At 44.9% G+C, this 26,622-nt stretch overlaps 1 protein-coding gene across 1 annotated transcript in view; it reads left to right on the top strand.

Annotated features, from left to right (window-relative positions):
- The window catches only part of LOC311204601 (nischarin-like), a gene marked incomplete at both ends in the record, with an annotated part of 89,172 nt that extends 62,879 nt beyond the window's left edge, over positions 1-26,293 (top strand). The window contains 16 exon segments of the mRNA XM_084281005.1: positions 6,178-6,360; positions 10,668-10,716; positions 12,243-12,253; positions 12,257-12,415; positions 13,972-14,067; positions 15,573-15,668; positions 16,210-16,362; positions 16,936-17,004; positions 17,405-17,590; positions 17,791-17,919; positions 18,323-18,436; positions 19,240-19,348; positions 22,680-22,801; positions 23,644-23,699; positions 24,942-25,086; positions 25,088-26,293. Of these exon segments, the coding sequence (XP_084137131.1) occupies positions 6,178-6,360; positions 10,668-10,716; positions 12,243-12,253; positions 12,257-12,415; positions 13,972-14,067; positions 15,573-15,668; positions 16,210-16,362; positions 16,936-17,004; positions 17,405-17,590; positions 17,791-17,919; positions 18,323-18,436; positions 19,240-19,348; positions 22,680-22,801; positions 23,644-23,699; positions 24,942-25,086; positions 25,088-26,293 (2,883 nt within the window).
- Between the last annotated feature and the right edge of the window lie 329 nt (positions 26,294-26,622).

The raw sequence follows: 26,622 nt of genomic DNA on the forward strand, positions 1-26,622 counted from the left end.
AATTGGGAGGAGTTTATGGAAACCACCTCTTTGAACTCATCTTAATACGAAGCGGGACAGGTGATGAATATGTATAGATGTATGGTATAAAAAGGCTGCAGGCACTGACCAAAAGTGTCCTACTTTGTTGGGTCACCCGTTCTTGCAAGAATGTATAATAAATTACTGCTTCACTACTTGTCTACCTTAAATTCTGTTTTTAGGACCTTTTGTCATTTCTAACAGTTTGGGGGCTCGTCCGGGATCAACATCATCGCCGTGTGGAGCTCCTGCCGCCGAAGGACGGGGAGACGCGTCCCGTTGATTTCAACGGTCTCGTGTATCGTCGACGGGAGTTCCAGCGGCAGACTGACTAGATCCCGAGACCAATTTTAAAGGTAGACCTAGTGAACCAGTGTGAAGGATAGTAGGCGCTATTGTAGCGACCAGGCAACTCTGCGCACAGACCAAGGTAAGAAAATCGGACGTTAAGTATTGCCTTGGTGGTCGGGACATTCGGGGAGACGTGTGTGTGTGTGTGTGTGTGAGACACACACAGTTAAGTATGAAGTGAGTGCGGGGCCCGGATCCGCGGTTCCGTCTTTCCGCGAGGGAAGCGGCCGGAGAACGGCAAAGCAAAAGGTGGATTTGTTGTTAAAAAGTCTCCAAGGAACCGAATGGGAAATAAGGATAGCCGGCTTAGTGAGAAAAAGGGGTTGGCGAGAGAACCCCTGGAAACCTTCCTCCATACAGTCCCTTAGGGAGGATGGAAAGACATGCCTTGTTGGGGATACCTGTAAGTCGTGAGGAGACGTCCTACGCGAGGTAAAGAGCATTGGTGCTCGCCCCACGGGTGGATTCGAAACTGGTAAAGGTTTGCGCGCATACGTGAGACCCTTTGGTGATCTGGGCTTCTCGCTATTTAGGCTAGCAGAAACAATGTGGGATAGCTATCATTGATAACATTCTGCAGCCCATGGGAATTGAAATTTACATCGTTGTGGTTATAATTGGGATTTTCATAACCATTGTTACGCTTTGTGTGTGCAATAAGTTTTTGTGCCCGGTACCGTGTGTTGTAGGAGAGGTTTGTGTGGGAGGTTTTTGAGTGAACAAGCCAGTCTGACTGCGGGGCGAGTGCTGAGTCTCCACGAGGAGAGCAGCTGGAGATGGACAAAGTAAATGGCAGATTTAAACTGTTTGTGTAAGGGAAATGAGTCTTGAACCAGGTGTTGTTTTCTGGTGCTCTGTATGCGGATCTAAGGATTTTTGTGTATCTGTAAACTGTTGTTTGTATGTTCTGTATGTAAGCAGGACGTTGTGATGCATGAGAGGAAGATTGGTCTGATTGGGATGGTGTTTTTGGTTCGAGCCAGCTTGAGCAAGTGGTGTGTATGGATTTGAAAAGTGATAAAAAATCGGTGGTGTATGGGAGGAGGACTGTTAAGAGAGCTTTTGGGTCTACTGACCAGGGTCAGGAACGGGTCTTTGCCTGTTTTGTGAACAGTGTGGTTTGTGTATGATGTTGCCCTTTGAGTTGTGTAACGTAAACTGTAACTACAGTGTGACCTCCTGACAGTGAACAGGGGAAATTTGGATACTACAGTGTGGCCTTCTCAGGATGTATTGCCTCTGTGAAGTTTGTACGTAATTATAGGATGGCTGCCCCTAAGGCAGTCAATATCTCTAATGATGTCTCTTCCCTAGCCCAGGGGATAGATAAGTTATAGAATGTTGGGATGCACTGCAGTACATGGAAAAAGAAGTTAAATAGTTAGGACATCTAATCAGTGAAGGGAAGGAGAAAAAACCTGGAGAGGATAAGAGGAATAGTTGAGTTACCTCTCCCGAGAACTAAGAAAGAGGTGCGAAAATTTTTGGAATTGACAGGCTATTGTCGCCTGTGGATTGAATCACATACACTAAAAACAAAGGGATTATATTTTAAATTGTTAGAAGAGCCTAATGGCTTGGTAATGAAACAGACTAGCAGATGAGGTAGCCAAAGAAGCTACCTTGGGGCCTGAATTTGTTAAGACATGTAATCTTACTCCTTGTGTATCTGAACCCAAGGAGGTTCCAATTTTTATTAAAGGAGAGAAATAGAAATGGAAGGAATTTGGAACTATTGAAACAAAAGAAGGGAAGTGGATTCTCTCGGATGGATGAAAAATGCTAAAAAAACCCACAAACAAATCATGAAGGAAATAATGGCCATTTTACACCAAGAGAGTCATTGGGAGGGTACAAATAATGTGCGATTTAATCCTAAGGAAGTATGGATACATAGAAATGTATACTGTAGCTAAACAAATCTGTAAAAGGTGCACTGTTTGTAAAAAGATAAATAAAAAGGTTCTCAAGAAACAGCCTCAAGGAGGAAGAGAACCTGGTTTAAGACCTTTTCAAAGTATTCAAATCTAGATTTCATGGAAGGTTGAAATATCCTGGTATTGGTTGGCCACCTAACAGTATGAGTGGAAGCATATCCAATGCCTTCAGCCACAGCTGCAGGGGTAATTAAAATCCTCCTAGAACAAATAATTTCCAGGTATGGAATAATTGAAAATGTGGATTCAGACCAAGGGAGTCACTTTACATCCAGGGTGCTTCAAGGGACTATGGAAGGATTAGGGATATCCTGGGACTTTCATCCTCCCTGGCATCTGCCCTCCTCTGGTAGGGTTGAACGGATGAATCAAACGCTAAAGAAACAATTATCAAAGTTAATTTTAGAAACCAAATTACCTTGGATTAAATGCCTGCCTATTGCCTTGCTGAGAATTCGAATTGCACCTAGGAAAGACTTAGGTGTATCTCCCTATGCAATGTTCTTTGGCTTGCATTATATGGGTGAAATCAGAAAAATCCTAAGGTTTGAAACCAAAGATACTTTTCATGAGAACTGTATACTGGGGCTAATCTGTTCCTTAGACTTTCTCAGGAATAAAGGACTCTGCACAAACTCTACCATTGGAATTTGCAGCCCATAATATCCAACCTGGAGAATGGATTCTGACTAAGTCATGGAAGGAATCCAAGCTACAGCCTGAATGGGAAGGCCCTTTCCAGGTTCTACTGACAACTGAAACTGCCATGAGAACTGCTGAGAAGGGTTGGACTCATTACACCTGGCTCAAAGGACCAGTGGAACAACCATCTGAGGACAAACATTGGTGTGTATACAGCCCATGGAGAATCCTCTGCTCATCAAACTGAAGAAACAGTAATTTAAAGACTGTTTGAAATATTGTTTTAGTAGTGATTTTGTTTAGTTGTTATTATACTGTTGTGTTTGGGGAGGGGTAAAAGGTCTGAAAATGTTAAATGATGTTAATATGGTGTTTGTATGTCACTTTAGTGAAAATAGGAGTGTTGGGTCGTGCTAGAAAACCCCTTAGTAATCAAAAGAACTTACAATTCAGCATTCCAGAGGGGACTGGGATCCAGAACATTATGTTTGATGCTTGCCAATTTTTGGATTGTGGGAATCTAAAAAAAACCTTAAAGGGCACTGAGCTATGCAGAAAAGTACATGTGTCCTGAACCAATACAAGGTTGGACACTATGGGATAGGTCCTTGCCCCTCCTGGAACAATGTTTGGTGGACTACTAAGGTTAATGGATGGACAGCAGATGTAAATTGAAAAAGTTTATATTAGGAACCCCTAAAAGAGATGATTACCATCTCAAAAGGACATACTACCCACAATTGCCAAGAAAAAGAGGGAAAGATCCAGTAGGGCGATTGAAAATAAGGGTAGAAAAACCTGAAAATAAAACTTCAGATAAGGGAAAAGAGTGGAAAAGTACACAGAAACCTAGGACAAAGATAGGAGGACTTGTCAATGATCCTACAATAGTAAAAGTAGTTAGAAATAAGGATTTGAAACAGACATTTGAAATAGAAACAGGATATGGAGAGATGAATGCCTGGGTGGAATGGGTAAAATACACTGTGAAAAGTTTAAACAAGAGTATTTGCTATGCATGTGCCTCAGGTTGACCTAAACCACAAGTTGTACCTTTTCCCCTAGGATGATCCCATGATCACACAGGAATGGAGTGCATTATTGCACTGTATCAGGAAAGAACAGCCTGGGGAAATGATACCTGTAAAACACTCTCACTTCTGTTCCCAGCCTTGCTGAATAAGGACATTCAAACACCCCCTGTTCTCACAGGTGTAGTTGGAAACCACACGGCCTGTCTCTCACGACAGGGCGAAGTGGCTACACAATTTGTAGGGGAGTTCTCAGGATGTAAGAGAACGTTGAATGTGACAAATGTTAAAGGTGGGAACTATTCATCATTACAGGTTCCCAGAGCTGACTGGTGGTGGTATTGTGGAGGAAGAGTTCTGAGGAACATTCTTCCGCCCAACTAGAAAGGCACTTGTGCTATAGTACAATTGGCTATCCTATTCACCCTGGCATTCAGAGAGGATAAGGCTTCTAGAGAAAAAGAGATCAGGGCCAAAAGAAGCATATTGGGAACGTCCTTTGGTGACAGAATATATATAGACTCAATTGGAGTTCCTCGAAGGGTTCTTGATGAATTTAAGGCTAGGAATCAGATTGCTGCAGGTTTTGAATCATTCTTATTTTTGGTGGGTCACAGTAAGTAAAAATGTAGATTGCATCAATTGTATGTTATAATCAACAGAGATTCATAAGTCATACGAGGGATGCTGTTAAAGGAATATCAGAACAATTGGATGCCAATAGCAGAATGACATGGGAAAATAGGATGGTCCTAGATATGATGCTAGCAGAAAAAGGAGGAGTATGTGTCATGTTACAGGGAAAGTGTTGCACATTTATACCAAATAATATACTGCTCCTGATAGAACGATTATCAGAACCTTACAAGGCCTTACCACTTTGGCCGATGAACTAGCAGAAAATTCAGGAATAGATACTTCTCTTACTGGGTGGTGGGAATCCTGGTTTGGAAAATGGAAGGGAATGGTGATATCAGTTTTCACTTCCCTGATAGTGGTAACAGGAATTTTAGTGGCCATAGGGTGTTGTATAATCCCTTGTGTTAGGGGTCTTATACAGAGATTAATAGAAACTGCAATAACTGAGAAGATGCCCCTGGGACCACCGCCTTATAATATTCTTCTCCTAGAGGAACAAGAAACAGATAATAAGAGAATATCAGGAAAAAGAATGTGAAGCAATGCTGGCCAGGTTAGAAGCTTCATATGAAACAGGACTTTGACAATATGCAAAAGACAACAGTTAGTATAAAGAAAAGAAGGGGGGAATTGTGGAAAGTGCTAAGAAATGTTGCTTTTGCAAACTGAAAAATGTTATTGTATTATTTACTGGCTTAAAGGATTTAGGAAAATAAGGGGGAATATTGTTCTCAAGGGTTCAATTTGAGTACATAGCTCTGCTAAAAGATGCAGATGATCCTGGATAATGAGATAAGGGGTTAAATCGTGACTGAGGACATGGGCTGGAATTTAAGGAAATCAGGCTCAACGAACAGGCTTCAATCATGTTGATTGTACATCAAGTCAAACAGGAAAAACGATGTGGGGTCTCGATAAATCTAATAATTTTGATCAGGAGTGAACAAACCTTTCACAAAATTAACATGTGCAATCTGAAACCTGTATGGAGCTTTGACTTCCTTCAGCCCAGGGCCATGTCAGTTGCCGGGAAAGTTAAGATAAGGACAACTACTTGCCAGTAAGCAGTTGTCCCAGACAAAAGGACTCATACATTTTAATTTACTTCACCAATGGAAGTGGGAATGTCCCAGACATGCCATGTGTATTATACTGTGTAGTGCTGTGGATGGGGCGCCTGGGTTGAGCCTGTAAAATCCATAGTCAAACAGAGGAAGGAGGTGAAAGGTTCAACCTGAGGAAGACTCGGAGCCTTCATCGCTGAGACCCCCGACGACCACTACCACAGGACAATGCGCAGACGCAATTGGGAGGAGTTTATGGAAACCACCTCTTTGAACTCATCTTAATACAAAGCAGGACAGGTGATGAATATGTATAGATGTATGGTATAAAAAGGCTGCAGGCACTGACCAAAAGTGTCCTACTTTGTTGGGTCACCCGTTCTTGCAAGAATGTATAATAAATTACTGCTTCACTACTTGTCTACCTTAAGTTCTGTTTTTAGGACCTTTTGTCATTTCTAACAGGTCGTAACTCTGGTCTTTGTCTTTCAGCTTGTTTCAGAAAAGAAAATAGATAAAAATCTCCTACCTCCCAAGAAGATTATTGGGAAAAATTCCAAAAGCCTGGTGGAGAAAAGGCAAAAGGAGTTGGAGGTCTACCTGCAAACTCTGCTAGTCAAGTTCCCTGTCACTGCTCCGAAAGTTTTGTCACACTTCCTACACTTTCATTTCTATGTAAGTTATGTTTTTAGCATATAAAAATGGAGGCCTGAGGGTCTTGCTTGGAGAGACCTGTGTGGAATCTTCACAAAGTAGCTGGAGCTGCTCTTTTTCTGCCTTTTGCACGATGCAACAAAGCATATTTTTCAGATTTTTGACAGCACTTTTTGTTGCAGTAGGTGCTGTGCTGACAAGTAGTGTGGGTAGGGACTCAAAGAGGAGGAAATAAATGCTGGCAGGGTAGCTGGAAGCTGTGAATAAATCTGCAGCTGAATTGGTTGTTAGGCTGAAGTCAGTAGTGCTGGCTCTCTGAAGGAGCATTGCAGAAGCGATCCACATGCACCCCTACTTAGTGGTTACTGCTTAGATCTGTGGTTCATTCTTGGAACAGTTTCCAGTAGCCTGAATGAAGAAAAATGGTGCTTCTCCATGAGAAGCTCACTGATGGAGTGGCCTCTAGAGAAACAGCTCCAGCCAGCAGACAGAATGTTAGGGTAAAGGAAAATAAGCAGTGGCTTGCTTTTGTGTTCAGATTGTGATTTGTTCATTCATCTCTTGTGGATAATTGGGCTTTTTTACAGTATGGCATCGTGTTGTAAGGGGGAGATTGAACTTCATGAAGAGGAAAATGCACTGGAGAACTCTGTGGAAAGGAGGACCAGTAATTGCTTCAAGGTGGGATGTGCTGAGATGGCTCTTCATGGTTTCATATAAAGGCTTCAGAAGTAGTGGGTCATTAGATGCGTTGATAAAGCTTTAGCAACAAAGAAGAACCTGCTTTTGTTGTATTCCATGAATGTAATTACCCTGCTGAGGCCTGAGTTTGACTTGGATAATCTGTTCATGGTGCTGCTATTGCCCTGCAGATGTGAGCAAGGAGGACTAGTTTGTCATGAGGGAGCTTTTGTAAGTTGATTGGTGGTTTTAAATCTGTTAAATGTGTGTGATAACATAGGGAGAATTCTGTTAAGATGGAGCAAACTTCCGGATCACCAGGAAGTTTCTCTCTTAAATGGTGTCTGTTTCATTAACGTTTTGGTCCAGTAACTTCAACAAAGATTTTTATGCAGGCAGAAATTCTTCCAGTCATTCTCACTTTTCAGTTGGATGATTTCTTTCTTGCTGTAATGTTCATCCCTTTTCACTTCTTCAAAGCACTGCTGTTACTTGCATATGAATGCTTCCATGCTTGTGTATTGTGTTTGTGTATTATCATAGAATGACAGAATCCAAGACTGGTCTGGGTTGGAAGGGACCTCAAGGGTCACAGAGCTCCAACCCCCTGCCACAGGCAGGGACACCAACCTCCAGGCCTGGAGCTACACAAGTTGCCCAGAGCCCCATTCAACCTGGCCTTGAACATCCCCAGGGATGGGGCACCCACCCCCTCTCTGGGCAGCCTGTTCCAGCCCCTCACCACTCTCTCTGTAAAAAGCTTCCCTCTAATATCTAATCTAAACCTTCCTTCCTTTAGTTTTAATCCATAAATGAGTGAAGCTGTTGTTTAATCTGCATTTCTTTGTTTAGGGGAGTCTGGCTTGAGGTAGAAATGCAATTGTTTGGGACTTGAGAGTACTTTTTAAATATTTACCAAAAGTAGTTAGCTATTCAGCAGAAAAGCTAAATATTTGCCACAGGAATTCAACTGGGGAATAATCTTCCTGCAGAACTTTGGTCTTCTAAAATATCTTTACAATATTAGCCCATGTGCATGCTTGAGGCTTCATAATGCCTGATACTGCCTCCTTAGTTTATATAGGAAGGCTGGTGATGGCACCAAGCTGTGTGACACGCTGGAGGGAAGGGATGCTGTCCAGAGGGACCTTGACAGGCTTGAGAGTTGGGCCTGTCCTGAAGGTCAACAAGGCCAAGTGCAAGGTCCTACCCGTGGGTCATGGCAATGCCGAGCACAGCTCCAGGCTGGGTGGAGAACAGATGGAGAGCAGTCCTGAGGAGGAGGACTTGGGGATGTTGGGGGATGAGGAGCTCATAGTGAGCTGGCAGTGTGCACTTAGAGCCCAGAAAGCCAACTGTGTCCTGGGCTGCTTCACAAGAAGTGTGACCAGCAGGTCAAGGGAGGGGATTCTGCCCCTCTGATCTGGAGTGACGCCCCCTGCAATGCTGCATCCAGCTCAGTGGTCCCCAGCACAAGACAGGCGTGGAGCCCTTGGAGCAAGGCCAGAGAAGGCTGGAGCACCTCTGCTATGGAGGCAGGCTGAGAGAGTTGGGCTGGTTCAGCCTGCAGAAGAGAAGGCTCTGGGGAGACCTTATAGCGGCCTTCCAGTCCCTGAAGGGGCTACAGGGAAGCTGGAGAGGGACTGGTGACAAGGGCAGGGAGGGACAGGACAAGGGAGAATGTTCTTAAGCTGGAGGAGGGGAGAGTTAAATTGGGTATTAGGGGAAAAAAATCATCTTCCCAGGGACAGTGATGAGGCCCTGGCACAGGGTGCCCAGAGAAGCTGGGGCTGCCCCTGGATCCCTGGCAGGGTTCAAGGCCGGGTTGGATGGGGCTTTGGGCACCCTGGGCTGGTGGGGGGTGTCCCTGCCCATGGCAAGGGGTTAGAACCAGATGGGCTTTAAGGTCCTTTCCAGCCCAAAGCTGCCTGGGATTCTGTGATTATTTTTTTTCTTGTCTATTCTTATTTGTAGCATTTCCAGTAGGGATTATTTAATCTTATTCCCTAGGTTAATGGAACTAAACTGGTGTAGAAATAACCACAGTAAATACACTACAAGTGCTTTGCAGCCTTTGTGTTCCAGGGGAAAGCTGTGTCTGGCTTGGCAAAGAGCAGCAGTTGGATGTGACAGCAGTGTACAACCTTATTGTTGCTTTGGTGTTGAACAGGGGTGTGCAGTGATATGGGGGTGCTTACTTCCTTGCAGTGTCTTATACTTTGTCATCTTAGATTTGGTTTCTTAACTTCCAGATAGAAGCTTTTAAAAGAAAATAATTGAGTACCCAGAAGCTGCTGTTCAGAGACACCTGCAAACAATGGATTTCTGTGGGATTGGTGCATATAAGAGAGCGAAGACAGAGGCCTCTTGTAGGTCTGACAGAGGACTAGAGCTCCTTTTCTGTGGGCTACAATACTCCACGTCATGACCTTGTTTCGATTATAAAGGTAGGAAAATTCTGCTGTGTCCCCCAGATGATGAAGGGAACACAGAGCCTGGGTTTCAGTCAGATCTCTGCATGCCAGGTGAGTGTAACTGGCTTTATCCAATAACAGAACTGTTGAATTTTGTTCGGAATGCAGCTTCGAGCTGCTTCTCCAAACTGTTCATCCTCAGTGAGTGGGGTTTCAGTTATACTAAGAATGTGCTTGTCTGAAATGTTTGCCTCATCAGATGAGCTGAACTGTGCTGCAGATGGCCCATGGATTTATTTCCTTGTCATGAATCATGAGGGGTTTGTCAGTGAAGTAAACTCCTCAAATACTCATTTCATGATGATCTGTAATGCCTGTTTGTCCTTTGCAGCTACCTTAAAATGAGATGTGTGTGCCTAAACTATCACAGGTAGTTTTTTGTTCTTCTCGTGAGCCTTAGAGAGAGCTCTTGGAAGAGCTCAGAACTATTTCTGGACTTCTACAGAGCATTTGCTTTTTGTGAAGTATGGGAAATACCTATACCAACCTTTGTGCTCCTTTAGATTTTAAAAGAACAAATTCCCACAGGGAGAATTTTCCAGACTTTTTCTTTTCCTCCTGGAGCTGTCAGTGTGTAGAAAGGGGGTTGAGCACTGTGAAGGGCAGAGAAGATAGAGGATGGTGAACAGGGACTTTGAATTCTTCTTCAGCAAGGAGGTTAAGTCCAGAAGACTAATTTTTACAGATCTCTTCTTCCCTGTAGACTTGTTAATCTAAAGTTATCATTGTATTAGTGATGCTCTAAAGGAAATGTTGAGTGCTTAATTGTCCTGGTTTTGGCCAGGACATTCATGCATTAGGTTAGTCTAATGTTAAAATTTGAAGAAAACTGTACTGGTAATAGTTTCTTTAAAACCAGGCTTTGTTTGGCATTGGGCTGATGATGGTCAGTAAGAATTGCTCTAGTTGCTGTTGCCCTTTTTGAAAACATGCAGCGTGTGATTATTTAAATGTAGTTCAGTATCTTCCATCTTGGAAATGAAGAACCTATGAAATGAAATAATTTGATGAAGTATTTTCAAGTTACAAAGAGAATCTATAAGATGTGATGAGAGTTGATTTCTATTTTTAAAAGTCCTGTACCACAGCAAAAAAGGGAGACTTATTTTGGCCAAGGATACACTTTGAACTGTAAGTATGTAACACTTCATTGCAATGGTTTAATCTTTGCAGGAGATCAATGGGATCACTGCTGCACTGGCTGAAGAGCTCTTCCACAAAGGTAAAGAACCTGTAAGAATTTAACTGGGGATGGTTCCCTCCATGTGCATGCGTGTGTATACCTGTGAGATTTAATCTCCAGACCATGAGATCTGAGTCTTTCACATCAGACTGAGCCTTGTTCTTCCTCTTCACCTGTTTCTTGCTGTTTGTGCTTTGATCCAAGCTGTATTTGAGGAGTAACTGTCACAGAAGCACAGCTGCTTTTGGAAATAAATCAGAAATTGATGAATTCCTTGGTATGTTTTAGTGCAACCAGTCAGGAAGTTTGTGTCATTTCAGTGAGCCTTGATAGAGTGTGTTGAATGCATCACTTCACCTGTCTTAATGTTGTTCTTCCAGAATTCAGGAAACATGAGACCTTCTGGTCAGTTAATGAAAGGATGTGCTTTTCTGAGGCTGAGAGCTGAAAATGAAATGCACTACTGCAACATCTCTAAGTGGCTCCCCAGGAGCAGGAGGCGTGTGAAATGATTAACCCATGTTGAGGGACAGGCTGAATGCTGTGCTGTGATTCTGGCTGGCTGAGGTGATAGGTGAAGCGTGGTTCAGATTGTTCTGGCACAAAATTAACTTTAGGTGAAGCCACTTCAGAGGGGGCACTCAGCAAATTGTGGAACACTTTAAGGAAGGTCCTGAAGAACTGTTCCCTGACTCTGTAGTGCCTGTAGCCTCACTAGTGCCAAAATCATTGATGTCTGACCGCTGTATGTGAGTGGAACCTTGTGGTGATGTGCAGCTGGACTCTGGGACTTGCTCCCACTGAAGCCAAAGGGAGTTTTACTCTTTGGAGAACTCTGCTTATCAGGAAAGCCGATGCTCTCCTGTCTGTCAGGTCAAACTGGTGTCCTTAAAAGGAAGAGGAGGAAGATGTTAATTCCACGTGTGCATGTATTCTGACTGCTGTAATCCACATTTGCTCTTGGGATGCTGTCAGAGGAGGCTTTTGGATGCTGTTTCCTAGTGTTCCTGGAAAGAAATGGGATTGTAAAAATATTGCCAGAGAATGCATTTCCTGCCCAGGGAGCTTGCTCTGGTGGTAGTGTGGTGAAAGTCCTCAGACTGTCCAAGAAGATGCTGCAGCTTTGCACATCAGCAGCTTAGCAAAGGATGTCAGGTCTATCTGTTAGATGGTAGGTGCTGCTTTTTCTGGTTAGAATAAGTCTGAGCTGCTATTGAACTTAGGGATATCTCAAAGTTTAGCAATTTGTATGTTATATAAATGAACTTTGTCTGGTTCCAGCCCTGTTAAGAGGGAAATTTGCCATTAGTTGCGTTGGGAGCTTAAGGCTTGAATGCAGAGAGTGCCTGTTTGAACACTTGGGTTATTCTGGTGTTAAAGAAAATTTATCTGAATTCAGTGCTTCTAGTTTAGAAGCAGAAAAGACATTGTCTTGGTGCCTTAATCATGAGCTTAGAATATAAATGACAGAGATGAAATCGCTGACATTAGGTTTTGCAGGTACCATTTGCTCTTTGGTAACTGGGGCAGCGTTGTGTTCGATACCATCATCCTGTGTTTTTCAGGAGAGCAGCTCTGAATGGCTGGAGAAGTCTTCAACATCAGCAACATCAGACCCTTGCAGCCATATGCTGTCACTCAACAGTTGCTGCAGGGGAAGCCTACGTGTGCTAATGGAGATGCCAAAACTGATCTAGGTCATATTCTAGATTTTACCTGTCGACTCCAGTATTTCAAGGTGAGCCATGTTTGCACAAGTACTGTTGGTGTTTCTGCCAGAGTGATGGGATTCTTGGCATGCTTCTGGAGCCAGGTTTGAATGCACAAGATCTTTACTGGCAGTAAACACCTGTAAGCATTTAGAGCTGGGTGTTAAACAGGTGCTTATTCTACCAACCTTCAACATAGTTCTCTAAGAAAGATGTTGATTCTGCCATGTGATGTCATCTCTTCAGCGGTGCCCTCTAGGGTTTCTGTGACAGAGCCTTACTGGGTGCTAATAGGCATCGGGAAGCAGGAAATATTCATTTCAACCTTGCATTCTTTGACAACACTATGGCTAGGCCAGTGTATAGAGATGCATACATGCATGTGTGTGTAAGTCCTGTCCCCTTTCTCACCTTTAACTGTATTGGAAAGTTTAAAAAACCCCCAAACCAAACTAACAAAACCATCAGTTTTAGAGATGAATGGCCCAGAATTTCTAGGACAAATGCCATTACAGAACAAATGTAAAATGGCCTCAGATAATTTTTTGTCTGGAACCAGTTTGATATTTTGTTCTTCTACCAAATCAGTGAATTACAAAGACTTTTGCTGAGTAGCTTTTTTAACACTGCTTGCTACAGGTCAGTGTCTTTTCAGCCCTTTTATTACATGAAGAATTTCCTTGTAACTGTGTGGTATGTTCAAAGATGAAATGAAGTAGTGGTTTGGGGAAGGTGCACTGGAGGGCTTGGAAAGTTTAGAAAGCAAAACCACAGCTCTACTGTTCTTCCTGTGGATCTTCAGTTGCCTTTGCCATCCTCTGTGTGTAGAACCTGTTGTTCAGAGGATTCTCTGGCTGGAGAAGAACATATGATTTAGAAAAATATTATATACAGCATATTATTTAGAAAAATACTTGAGAGTTTCTGGCCCTTCTGAAAGCTTGTGAGTGGGAGCCTTCAGAGTTTATAAGATATACGTAAGACCAAAAAAAAACCCAAACCTTAAGAGATTTCTCCCAAAATTTTATTCACAGCAACCAGAACTGCAACCACCTGCCTTTTGCACTGGTGCCATGTGCTCTGGCCAGAATGCTATGGGCACGTGGGAAAACTAGATGCCTTTTTATGAGATGGTCTAATGCTTTCTTCAAGCCCATCTTGTCAGTGCCTCGGACTTCATCCCCTGGGCTGGAATTGAAGACAGTTCTGTCCTGGAGGATCCAGGTGTTTCAGGGAAGCTGGTTTTAGTGAGTGCCACTCTGGCTTGATCAGCTGTGGATGAAGCCTTGCTCAGTCTTGTCTGTGGGATTTGAGTGCCCCATGTGCTACAAAATACAAGCACCAGGTGGCAGCTTAAGTTCAGTGCCTCAAGTTCAGAGCACTTAGCTGGAGTGTAACTGATGGTTTGGGTTTTTTCTGCTGAAGAGTTAATCTGCGAGTTTCCTGTATCATCCCGTGTTTGACAAAGGGGTTGGAGCTGTGGCTGTCCCAGCTGCTGTACTTGTGCTCTTGCCCGTGCACAGCTGTCTGAAGTGAGCACAGGTTGGGTTGTGTACACTGACTGTTCTTCCTTGTTGATGACCAGGTCACTGGAACAGGGGGACCTTTTGGAACCAGTACCATTCAGGAGCATCTGTTGCTGTTTGACCTGTCAATTTTCAGATCTCTTCATCAAACAGAGGTACAACTAAGCTACTGCCTGTAATTTGAGGGGCTCTGTAAATGCCAGGTCTGGTGCATGGCTCTCAGGCTTGGCAATTGCTTTGCTTTGGTGCTGGGGTTGGGGCATGCAGTGTTCAGGAGGAGTGTTTTATTTGGGAAACAGTGTGGGGTTTTTCTCTGGACTTGGCAATACGGATGCCAGATGTAAATATTCAGAAGAGCTTGTGCATGTCTTCCCAAGGGATGTGTGTCATTTCCAGTGTATGCAGAAGCTACCCCAGGGTGGCTTTCTGTCCCTGTGAAGCTCCAACAGATGGGTGCTAATGGGAGCTCTTATTACAAAGTACTTCTTGTTTGGGAAGCAGCAGGGATTTCTGAATTGATGTGAATTTGCTTGAGAAGGTTCACTTGAGTGCAGCGCTTCTGGCTTGAGAATTTGCGGCATTTTTTCGTTGCTCTGCTCTCAGTGTGGATCACAGGGCTTCCACTGGGAGTGTTCAAAACCTCTTTCATCCCTTTCAGATCTTTCCAGAGTGGGAATGCCTGGTTGTGTCACACAGCCCTTACCCTGTGTTCCCTTCTGTTGGGTTCAGGACCTTTTGTTGGACATGCCTGCTGTCTCACTGATAGGAGAGGCTGTGCTGGTTCAGAGCTGCAGTGCAGTCCCCAAGTCAGGGACTTCCTGACATCTCAGCGTGGGAAGGAAACTTCAGTGGGCTGGTGTTGGGAGTGTGTCTAGCATGGATAATTTCAGGAGTAGCTTTGCTTAGTGTGGGGAGAATAAAAAAGGGGTTTGTTTTGAAGACTTCTGTGCCTGTGGGTTCCTGAAACGTTCTGCATGGGCTGGCAGCAGACCTGCATTTTCATCTCGTCGTAACTGCTGCCCAAAACCAAACAGTGGTGATCTGGAGAGGTGCTTCCAGGGGCAGCAGGAGTTCTCTGGGAACTGGTTGTTGTTGCACAGTGTGCCCAGAGAAGGACCCATTTGCTAGACAGAGCTTGAGTCACACTGAACTGCAGAAAAGACTTTTATAATGTCAAACTTAGTCTGTGTAATGAGCTCATTGGTGTATGAACTGCTGAGCTGGGCATCTTCCCTTCCCCGGACAGTTCTTGTTTATTCTTTGTAGTAAAGAAGGTGGGATACAGCAGTAACTGTGTTTGCAGGTCGAGCTGCACAGCTTGAGGTACCCACCTCTGCGGTTGGTGACAGTCAAACACTGCGCCCTGTCCAACTGCCTGGGCGGTTGAACCTGGGGGAATGCCCTGGGAAGGTAGAAAGTGCCTAGAGAAGATGTTTTGTGCAAAGAAATATTTGGGAATTAGTTTTTCTGTAGTTGTGTCCCTAATTTCTTGCTGTAGCTTTACCAAATGTTGGGCTGTCTGACCTGATAGTCCCAGATTTGAAGGCAGTGCTGTAACTACTTTCCGGACTGGGAGGGAATCCGTTCTTGAAGCTTTCAGTTGCCTCTGCTGTGTCCCGTGTTTGTTCTGCCATTTCTGACTGTCATGTTTTTCCAATAGATCAGTCATTGTGGGGGGAAGCTTCTCAAAGGGCTGACCTCATCCAAACATGCTCTGGCCACAATGAGTGTTCGGTTTTCGGCAACATCGATGAAGGTGAGAGGGAGTTTCTGATGGGCGTTCGAAGCGTGTGCAAGAATCACGCCTGTGGTGGGGGAATCCCCATTTGGAGCCCTGGTCCTTTTCTGTCCTGCCTGTTGCAGGTTCTGCTCTTAAAGCTGGGAAGCAGAAAGGGTTTGCTGGCCTCTCAGAACAGACTTGAAGTGATGAGATGTGTCCCTTCACAGGGATGTTTCTGATGCTTTGATTGGAATGTGCTTCTGTTACTCCTCGAGAGCTGAATGCGTGTGGCTTCTTCTCTGGGCTGTGATTTGGCAAGGCTGTAAGGAGCGTACCTTTCACAGTCCCTCTCTTCCTTCCCATTCTCCAGCCTGGGTTGGCTGCCAGTGTTTGGGACTCCCTCCCTGTGGATCTAAAATAATTCTGACACACTCAGCTCCTGCTTTAAGACCTTTAATCTGGGTGATGATAAGGCTTAGGGATCTTTTTTCTATAAGGTCATTTGGATTGCTTGTGAAACAATGGGCTTTCACCGAAGATGCAGGTACCATATTTTTAGGGTGCTTGTCTTTAACAGGAAATCCTGGTGCCAGAGGCCTCTGAGTTTGATCAGTGGGAGCCAGAGGATGCAACTTCAAGCTGTCCAGTGACAGCAGTTATCCCAACTTGGAGAACATTAACAACCTTGGATATGAGTCACAACAGCATCTCTCAAATTGATGATTCAGTGGTAAGAAATCTTCCTTCATTTGTGTGTGGGGGGAAAGGATGGCTGGTCTTCTGTGGCACATGACTCAGCAGGGATTTTGCAATTTCTTCATGTATCTCTCTTCTGAAAGATTTCCCCTTGCACTGTCCGTGCTTGAGCTCCACAAGGTAATGCTGTGGAGATCAATGCACTGCTCAACTTACTCTGGTTTTTGCTTCTGTAATCTTTATCCAGGGTTCTGTGTAATACAGACAGGCCTGTTTGATGAGCTGGAAAGGCCTCTTAATGAGTTTGATCTGTAGTTAGTGGGGCTAAACTGGGGGCAACTTGCTTGTCATCAGTGAGAACCCAGGTTTCAAATGCAAACGTGACCGTGCTCATCAGAGTAATCTGGTTCTCTCACGAGCAGGTGTCTGCACTCTTGCTGCACTAGAATGGGTGCAGAACGCTTTTTACTGCTGAAAGCTGAGAAGAGGGTCTGTGCCTTGGAGAGTTCCTGCCCTTTGCCTGTTAGTTGTTAGTTGGTTGGTGAAGGAAGTACAGCCAGGTTTCTAAGCTAAAACGCATTTAACATGTGCACCTTTTCCCTTCTAGAAATTAATTCCCAAGATTGAGTTCCTGGACCTGAGTCACAATGGGGTGTCTCTGGTAGAAAACTTACAGGTAAGGGATGCTTTTGAAGGTGATGTTTGCCAGGCTGCCCAGGACCTTCCAAGACAGAATCCTTTTGCTAAAGGATTTTGCCACTCATCTTGCAGAGAAGAGTTTAAGCCCAAATAGCTTCCTAGCATCAAGCCCTCGTAAGGGTGCATTTCTTACTTGCCAACACTGACATGCAACATGTAGTTCTTGACTAAATTCAGTCGTTGCTGGCTGTGTCAATGGCTTGGGAAAAATAGAGTGGAGGAAGTTCCCTTTCCTGCAGGCTTAATCCTGTGTAATGAGCAAGTTCGTGTTGTGTTTGTCAGCTGGGCAGCATCCAGCATGAGCAAATGGACAAGCCTTTGATATTGTTTAATTTTAGCAAATTGGTGTGTGACCTGGATTTTCTGTGCTCTCGTAGCATCTTTACAACCTTGTTCACCTGGACTTATCCTACAACAAGCTGACATCGCTGGAAGGTGTTCACACAAGACTGGGAAACATCAAAACTCTGAATCTAGCAGGAAATCAGCTGGAAAGGCTGTGTGGTCTTAACAAGCTGTACTCTTTAGTCAACTTGGATCTGAGCAACAACAAAATCGAACAGGTAACTACTGATTTTAGTGTCAGATTGCTTTAGAACACAAGTGATTCCTGTTAGAGGGTGAAAGTGCAAATAAAGTGGCTGGAGAGAATTTTTTTTCCTGGTTACTGTTTGTATGTAATTTAGTCAAGAAATGCTTAGACTGTGGTGGTGTTCTCATTTAGCCAATATGTGTATTCATCCTTTTACTGAAAAACTTTCAGATTGATGAAGTAAAAAATATAGGAAACCTCCCGTGCTTAGAAAAGGTGGTGTTATCCAGCAACCCACTGAGCATCTTCCCTGACTATGGGACCAAAGTACTGGCTCAGTTTGGGGACAGGGCTTCAGAGGTATGTAAGAACAGCTTTTTCTTTCTAAAGCCTGGTAAGGAAAGTTGTGTGAATGCTCTACAAGCCTGAGGAGTTTTTAGTGGGGGTTGGAGTACATCTGTAGGGAATGGAACCATGTATACGCTGCTGGGCGTGCTCCTCAGATCTAAGGGAGAGCTTGCCCTGCTTTCACTGGGTAACAGGGTGTTCCTGTTGGAAGGTGCCTGTGCCAGTGGGGTGTGGAGCTTCCCAAGCCCTTCTGAGTTTGCATTCAAGTCATGAGGTCTGACGTGGTCATTACCTTGTTTACAGGGTTACAGACATGCACAGCATCTGCATCAAACTATTTATTTATGACATAAGTAACAATAAGTTACAGAGCTGCCTTGTTTTCTGTATTTCTGGATGTTTTTAACATTTTTAGGTCTGTCTGGATAACACTATCACCACAGAAAAGGAACCAGACACAGTGGAAGTGCTGAAAGCCATTCAGAAAGCCAAGGAGGTGAAACACAAACTGAGCAGCTCTGATAAAAAGGTGAGTTGGGTGCTGTGAGAGCAGAACGTGCTGGGTACAAAAGAAGCCTGTGAGTCCTCTCCAGATTGGCTTTGAGCAGAATTCCTTAAACTCACTTGTCATGGAAGTGAGTGCAGTGTTTGTGCTTTACTGCAGTGTGAAGTTTGAACATCACCTCTTTCTCCTATTTAGATTTCAATGCAATTTCAGGATGTTCCTTTTTCTGCTGGCTTGGGATAGAGGAAGTGGGAAGAAAAGAGAAAATGGCCTAATGGTACACACAATAAATATGCAGCTGACCTCAACAGCCGTATTTTCCATCTTATACAGAGAGTGCTGAGGTGTGAGATCAGTGCTTGTGTTGCAGAGGACTGAAATGATTTTCCCAGACTTTCTTCTTGCGAGTATTGAGCAATGGGAAAGGATCAGAAGTCTGAATTGTCCTGTTCTCCTGTCTGCTGTGCAGTGGGTTAATCTTGTTCTGGAAATAAGTTGTATTATCAGGAGCTGTGATGCCCCTGCAGCCTAAGAATCCTGTTGTCGTTGTGGTTTGTGAAACTTGCTGCTGGTTTTGTCAGTGCAGGGATCAGTGATCAGAATGACTTCTCTAACCGAATTCTTAGTGGAGTTCTGCTTAGTGGGAAATGGGAACTTGAGAGGATGTGAGCACCACCGTGTGCCACCCCTCAGAAACCCAACACATTTGGTACTAACGTTCTTTTTACTCCAACTGGGAAATCTTTGTAGACTTAGTGCAGTTCAGGTTCTGATGTGTCCCGTGTGTTTAGGATTTTTCTTTAATTATTGCCTACTTTCTTTATTAGATCAGTGAGGACTCCAGGCTCACCGCTGCCAGCTCCAAACCAAACTGTTCTTCTCTTCCTGTTCGTCCTTCCTCTCCCTCTCTGCCTCGTCCTGTCAGCTCCAGCCAAGGTAATCATGTATCGTGCTGCTGGGCTGAGCCTCTGGGTTCTGCGTCTCTGGGCTGCACTGATGTACCTGGATGTTCTGTGAAGGGATATGGGGCTTATCAAGTCAGAGCAGACAGACCCGGCAGCTTTGGCGTAGTGCAAGTGACATGTGACCTGGCAAAGCTGCCCTGATGTTCACTGTGGTGTTAATTAACTGGAACAGAAGTTGGGGCACGGGGCTGCTTTTACTGCAGAAAGCAGCAGCAGAGGACTGTATCTCTCTTGCTAGTCTAGATACATGCCTTCAAGGGAACTGTGGCATCTGTAGGCACGTTCTAAAACTGCTTCTCTGCTTGTTGGTCTGCACAAGGGGAGCTGGAGCATCTGTTCCATTCCTGCTGTTGGCAAGGGCTGTGTTTCTGTCAGGCCAGAATGGAGGTCGGAAAAGGAGATGAGTAAGAGGCAGTTCTGGAGTTTGGGTTCAGACTGAGCCTGTGATTTCAGCACACTGTTGTGTTCCACAGCACCTGCTGACCTTACCTGAAAATCCCATTTCACTGGATGCTTCAACCAAGGGTACCCACTGCATTAGAACGTAGAACAGCGGCGTGTCCTGCATCTTCTGCAGGGGCCCGTGGGACTGACTGACTGGGAAATTCATGTGTGTCTGAGAAGAGATAAAGATGCTTTTGCTTTTGCCTGAATGAAAGCTTAAAATGCAGTAGGGTGTATCTGGTTGGGGACGACTTTGTAACCATTTAGAAAAGTGATGACAGTCTCCATAATTTGGGGCGAAACAGCTTACTCTTACCAGTGAATTGGTGGGTGGGGGAAGAGGTCTTTGGAAAGAGTCTGTTCCTGGCATTTCTGCAGAATCAGTAGAGGTCTCAGATCACTCAGTAAAAATGAAGTGACGGCGTTTAAATTAAAGGAGAAGCAATTTAGATGCAGGTTTAGTTGCTATTTATGTGCTTGAGTTGCCTTTGGAGCCCTTCTGGATAACTTTTCACCTCCAGGTGAAATGCCAGGTTCTCCCAAATTAAGCCAACGCTGGCTTTAAAGCATCAAGCATTGAAGTTGCAGGAGTGAGACAGCTTGGCTATAGGGCAGCCTGGGGTTTTATGCAGGGCTAGCTGTAAAGATGCATGCTAGCAGTGGCTGTGACTGTTTAGGTGTTACTTATTGGTCAAGCATCTTTTTCCATTATTGCAAATGTTTAAGGAGCACATGAGTCTTGGAAAAAATACCAAGATCTTTCTGAACTACTTGGGAATTTTATAGGAAAACTGGTGTAAGACTGGGGTTACTGACTGTGGTCCTTTTCCATAAGATTCCTGTAGTAGAGTCTTGAGGAAGGGCTTTTATATTTATAAAAATAAATATAAAAGTGGGATATAAATATATAGTGGGATATTTATAAATATATTAATATATAGTGGGATAGCAAGGAGTAGGACAGGATTAGGACATTCCTCAGCTTTAACAACAGAAATGAATTCTTTGCTACATACCTAGCTATCAAGGGTTGTTTTCAAAATACTGATTTTGAGAAGTCTATTTTTTAAAAAATGGAACTATGCTGGGCAATTTATTTCATTGTTAGACCTGAAATCAGGAATAATGGAATTCATTTTCTGATGCACTATTTCTGTGAATTGTTTTCTCTGCACTTTCTCTAGACACCATCTGTTTCACTAGCATTTTATTCAACTTAAACATGGCTTCCAAATGGCTTATGGCAAAGATTAAACATATATAGAGAAGAGAAATCCAGAAATAATGCTGCCCTGTTCTGGTTTTCTTGTCAATTTGAGTTTCCTTCTGGCTAACATGGTTGCTGTGTTCAAGCAGTAAATATCTCTTGTGCTTCCTCTGCCTGAGAGATGGTTTGGTGTCATCTACTAAACTTTGCCATCAATCCAGAAAGATACAGGCAGGAGTTCTTATGCCCGAGGAAGCAGCTCACATGCATTGTCAGCATGAGCCAGCAGTGGCTCCTGCAGCTTGGAAGGCCAATGGTATCCTGGTCTCCCATCAGAAAAGGGTTGGCAGCAGGGACAGGGAGGGGATTGTCCCTCTCTGCTCTGCCCTGGGGAGGCCCCAGCTGGAGTCCTGTGTCCAGAGCTGGGGCCCCAGGACAAGAAAGATGTGGGACTGGTGGAGAGGGGTCAGAGGAGCCACGGAGATGATCAGAGGGCTGGAGCAGCTCCCCTACGGAGAGAGGCTGAGGGAGCTGGGCTGGTTCAGCCTGGAGAAGAGAAGGCTGTGGGGGGACCTCATTGCAGCCTCCCAGTCCCTGAAGGGAGCAGAGGAACAGGAGGGAATCAGCTTTTTGAAAGGGCAGGCAATGGCAGGACAAGGGGGATGGATTGAAGCTAAAGGAAGGGAGGTTTAGGACAGATATTGGGGGGAAGTTCTTTCCAGAGAGAGTGGTGAGGGGCTGGAAGGGGCTGCCCAGAGAGGGGGTGGGTGCCCCATCCCTGGGGGTGTTCAAGGCCAGGTTGGCTGGGGCCCTGGGCAACCTTGTGTAGCTCCAGGCCTGGAGGTTGGTGTCCCTGCCTGTGGCAGGGGGGTTGGAGCTCTGTGATCCTTGGGTCCCTTCCAGCCCAGCCCAGGCTGGGATTCTGTGATTGGGATTCTGTTGTTTATTTGCACGTACGTTGTACACGCGTGAGCGGGCCGGCTCTGTGCTGATGCTGAGAACTGGAGTGCTGGGTTGCATTCCTGCCAGGCTGTGAATATCAAACAGGCAAAAAGCCCAATGTCCCTGAGAATATTTCAGTATACTGCATTCCTGATCAGTTTGTAATGACGAGTCAGGCTGGGATCCTTCAGAAAGGTTCTGATCGAGGTAAGATCATTTCCTTGAGTGGCATTTGAGGGACAGGACCTCCTGCGCCAGGGTAAAGGTTTTACAGATCTTCTGCTTGTTTGCTTGGCGCCTGCAAAAATGGGAGTGAATGCTGTGAAGCTCACAGACTGCTTTGCTATGGCTTTGCCAGCCTGGCAATGCTTTGGTAACACTCAGGGCAAGTTTCAAGGAAATGGACCAGTTCTGTTAAAACTAAATCACATGGAGAATTCTCACACAAGATGTTGAGATTTAAATTGGTGGTTAGCTTAAAAAATGAGCTTTAGCAGTCTTCAGTGCACCTTTCAGTGCACTTAAGGATATTAAAATTGTGCCTGGTTTTGTTCTGTCCTGGCTGTTCTGTGAAGAGACCCCGCAGCTTTAATGACTGATGGTCACATTTTGATGATACAATCTTAATTCTAGTTGTTTGACAGACACTATTAGACATTCATTTTGGTTTTACTTCAGCAATTTTAAAAGGTCTTTGTATTTCTTCTAGAAATAATTTGTGAAGAAACAGTCCTAGCCAGCAGTCTTTTGCAATCTGGTAGTTTGACTCCTACAGACTATACAGTTCCCCAGAGATATTTTGAAATACCAGACTCTGGATGTAAAAATCAGATAATTGCTACACTTGTGTTTATTTTATGGCAGTTTTAATGTGGTAGTGTTTGGTTTTTTTGCAAGCTAATTTCTGATATTAAACTTATGTTGTTATAGTAATCCACAGCAAAGGTATTTTCATTCTCTGAGCTGTTATAATTGAGGAAGGAGGTAGCCCCAAATTTGAGTGGTGGGTTTGGTCCACCTTGTACAGTGAGTGCATGATCTGAATTCACCAAAGAATTGTCGCTGTCAGGACTGAGATGTTTACCTGGCATTAGTGTCTCATTCAGTGTGCTCTGAGATGCTGAACTGCTCTCTGAACTGAGCAGTTCAGCACTTTTTGGAAGACAGGTCTCTTCCTCAGAGAGTGGAAGAACCTTCTCTCTGGCAATAGGTGTTGGCCTAATTGGTCTCCTTCAAACTCCAGCTGTTTAACTTCTGCGTTGTGATGTCATTTTTGATATAGGAAATGCCCTTCATATGCCTGGCTTCAGGGCATGAGACAGCCAGCCCTGAGGGACTCTGCCTCTGCTGCCAGCGTGGCTGGGCTTTCTCCAGGGCCTTTGCCTTTTCGCCTGGCTGTGCGCTGCTGCTGAAGTCTGTAGTGTGCTGAAAGGCCTACAGGCCACATCTGTTCTCACTGCGTTCCTGGCTGCCTCAGAGTGCCCAGCCTGAACTAAAAACCTGGTGTGTCAGCATCCTCACAGGTCGGCTGTTCAGCTGCCCATGGGTACAGCAGTCAGGACTCAGCAGGGAGCTGCTGGCCTTAAAAAGCAGGAGCCAACGTTGACTTTGCTTTTCACTTCTGCTGAAATCTGGCGGCAGCTGCCACTGCCTGATGGTTCTTTGTTCCGTAGGCACCTGCCTCTCTGTTGGATTCCTGTAAAGCACATGGAAGTGATCCTCAGATGTGGTAAGTGAGACTCCTGAGCTCTGGCTTAACCCCCATCAGCTTTTTGAGTCCCAATAGTGGATGGTGCATTTCAAACCCGGCTTTAAGGCAAACCAGTGTGTCTGGTTGCACGCTGCCTCTAGTTGTTTTCAACCGAAATCAGTGGTAAGAGTATAAAGTCTTTGTAACCTTTGAACCCTGGAATAAAGTCAGTGGCTTCAAGCCAGTGATTTGCAAAGTGCCTGTTGGGTTTGGGAAATGGAAGATGAGCTGAACACTTTATTTTTAACTTCTGATAAATTGCACACTCCCAGCCTCTCAACCAGTGGCTGTGCACAGTATGAAGATCACAGAATCACAAGGTTGCAAAAGCTCTTTAAGATCATTAAGTCCAACTGTTCCTGTCCCAAGCTAAACCAGATCCCTGAGCACCTCATCTACCCTTTTTTTTAAAACCCATCCAGGGAAGGTGACTCAGCCCCTCCCTGGATAGCCTGTGCCACAGCACCATAACTCTTTCAAGGAAGAACTTTTCCCTCCCATCTGCAGTGACCCTGCCCTGGGGCAGCTTGAGCCCATTGCCCCTTGTCCCATCTCCTGTCCCCTGGCTGAAGAGACCATCGCCCACCTCTCTCCACCTTCCTGGCTGGGCAGTGGAGGTGGGGAGAAGGTCTCCCCTCAGCCTCCTCTTCTCCAGGCTGAACACCCCCTGCTCCCTCAGCTGCTCCTCAGAGGATTTGCCCTCTAGCCCCTTCCCCAGCCTGGTTACCCTTCTCTGCACTCACTCCAGGACCTCAATGTCCTTCTCATGGTGAGGAGCCCAGAACTGGACCCAGCACTCGAGGTGCAGCCTCACCAGCGCCCAGTACAGGGGCACAATCACCTCCCCAGACCTACTGGCCATGCTATTTTTGATCTAACAAATTAAGTAGTTAATATGTAAAGACAAAACAATGTATGGACACGAGATGATCTGAAAGCATCTTGAAAAATCAGTGGCAGGACAAAGGAATAATTTGAATTAGGAATATTTCTATCAACTAAATGCTGTAAATGGATAAAAGAAATACAGAAATGAATACAACTGCAACCTATGCATTCTTGACTGTTTAAGACGTTTTATGAAATTAGGCTGATGTAACTGCAGTAACAAGATTATACCTCAAAGTTCAGAGCAGCAGCAGCAGCAGCACCATGAGCTGTAGGTAGCTGTGACTGTTTTGAAACTCAGGCTCGTACTTTGCCTTGTTATCTCTTTTGCAGTTTGGATCCTTCAGAGGAAGAACAGCGTGCAGTGCCTGACCCCTGTAACACTGTCATCTTGCCTTTTCATTGTATGTCATACACTGCCACAAACCAAGATTTTACTCAGCACCTTTCTGCCTTGATAGTGCAGACTGTGCAGAGATTCCCCCCCCCCCTCCTGCTTTACAGAGGAGAAAGGGAGCCCTCTGGGTGACACCAAGAGCACAGACAAAGAAGATGGCTCTTTTGAAATGGGGCTTCACGAAGGAGATGAGACTTCTGAGTTCAGCACTACTTCAGATCCTCGGCCCTCTGACCAGGGAGCAGTGGAGAGTGTTGCAATAGTCAAAATTCTCTGGAGTGTTTCTATTCACACTCATAAAGGCCTCAAGCAGTTTGCTTCCTGTTTGGTTTTGACTGAAGATCTGCCAGCTGTGTTTGAGATGCCTTGTCAGGAATTGAGAGGAAATTGCCAGCACATCCCTTCTGCCTTGAAGCTGGTGCTGTCTTTTCCATATACTGATCTTCTGGAACTTGGCTTTCTCCTGCCAGAAATCTGTTTAACCCTGAAGCTGACAAATGGTGACAACTGCTTGTTTGTTGTTTCAGACCCCCAGAACCTGCAAGACTTTTATTCCTGTTTACACATGCGTTGCTCTCAACAGTACCCGTCAGTGTTAGCAAGCTCCGTGTTGTACTGTGGACCAGCAAACCTCCCAGAGTTTCTCTGCCAGCTTAGGGAATTGAATTGCATTTCAGCAGATGATGTTGAAATAAAAGGTTGTTTCCCAACATACCTTGTTTATGGGAAGAAAACCTGTGTCCAGGAACTCCTGCACCAAGCAGAGTCAGCTGGTAGTAACAAAGACTGGTCAAAACCCGTTTTGTGTCCTGCACTTTATTCTTCAGTGTATAAGGCTTCTGCCCAGGGTCCCTGTGTGGTCCATCCCTGTTGGATATTTCTAACACTCCAGCATTTGTACCTAGTAAAGGTGGATTTCAGTTTGCTGCCAGGTAAATGGGGAGGCACAGAAGAGTGGAGAAGTGTATTTAAGCTGACTAGGATTCCGTTAGCATCACTGGTGCTGCATCCGACTCATGGCTCCATCCAGCAGAAGGGTTCCTTTCTGGATGGCCACGTGCTGGAGTTGCTTGTTGGATACAGATGTGTTAAAGCAGTGTTTGTTCTACCTCATGAGAAATTCCACTTCCTCAGAATCTACAGTCTTTTGCAGAGGCTCCTGCAGGATGTTAAGACTATTATTGTTGTCAAAGCTTCAGGCAAAGCAGACGCTGTACGGAACCCCATGGTGGAGGCAGACAGGCATGGTCAGTCAGCAAGGGAACAGTTCCCACAGAAGCTCTGCTGAAGGCGCGTGGCCTTGCAGGTGAGTTTGCAGCTGTCACTGGGAATGGGTTTGGGCCTGCAGTGTTGGCAACGTGCTTCATCATTCTGTTGGCCTGTGGTGTGTGTGGAGGGTTATCCTGGGCCGTAGCTGTCTGCTTTGTTTCTGGTTTGGTTTATAGTTGCAACATGTGTTTTCTTATGGAAGGAGACCTGCCTTTCCCATGGTCCCAGGCTGAGGTCATGCCAGATTGATAGATATGCTCAAGAGAAACCATTTAGAGCAAACTATTCAGAGTAGAAGCTGCCCATTCCTGATTTCTGAATGAAAGTATTAATTTTTGTAGGGGAAGG

This window comes from Gallinula chloropus, assembly GCF_964237585.1.
Source record: "Gallinula chloropus genome assembly, contig: HAP1_SCAFFOLD_143, whole genome shotgun sequence".
NCBI lineage: Eukaryota > Metazoa > Chordata > Aves > Gruiformes > Rallidae > Gallinula > Gallinula chloropus.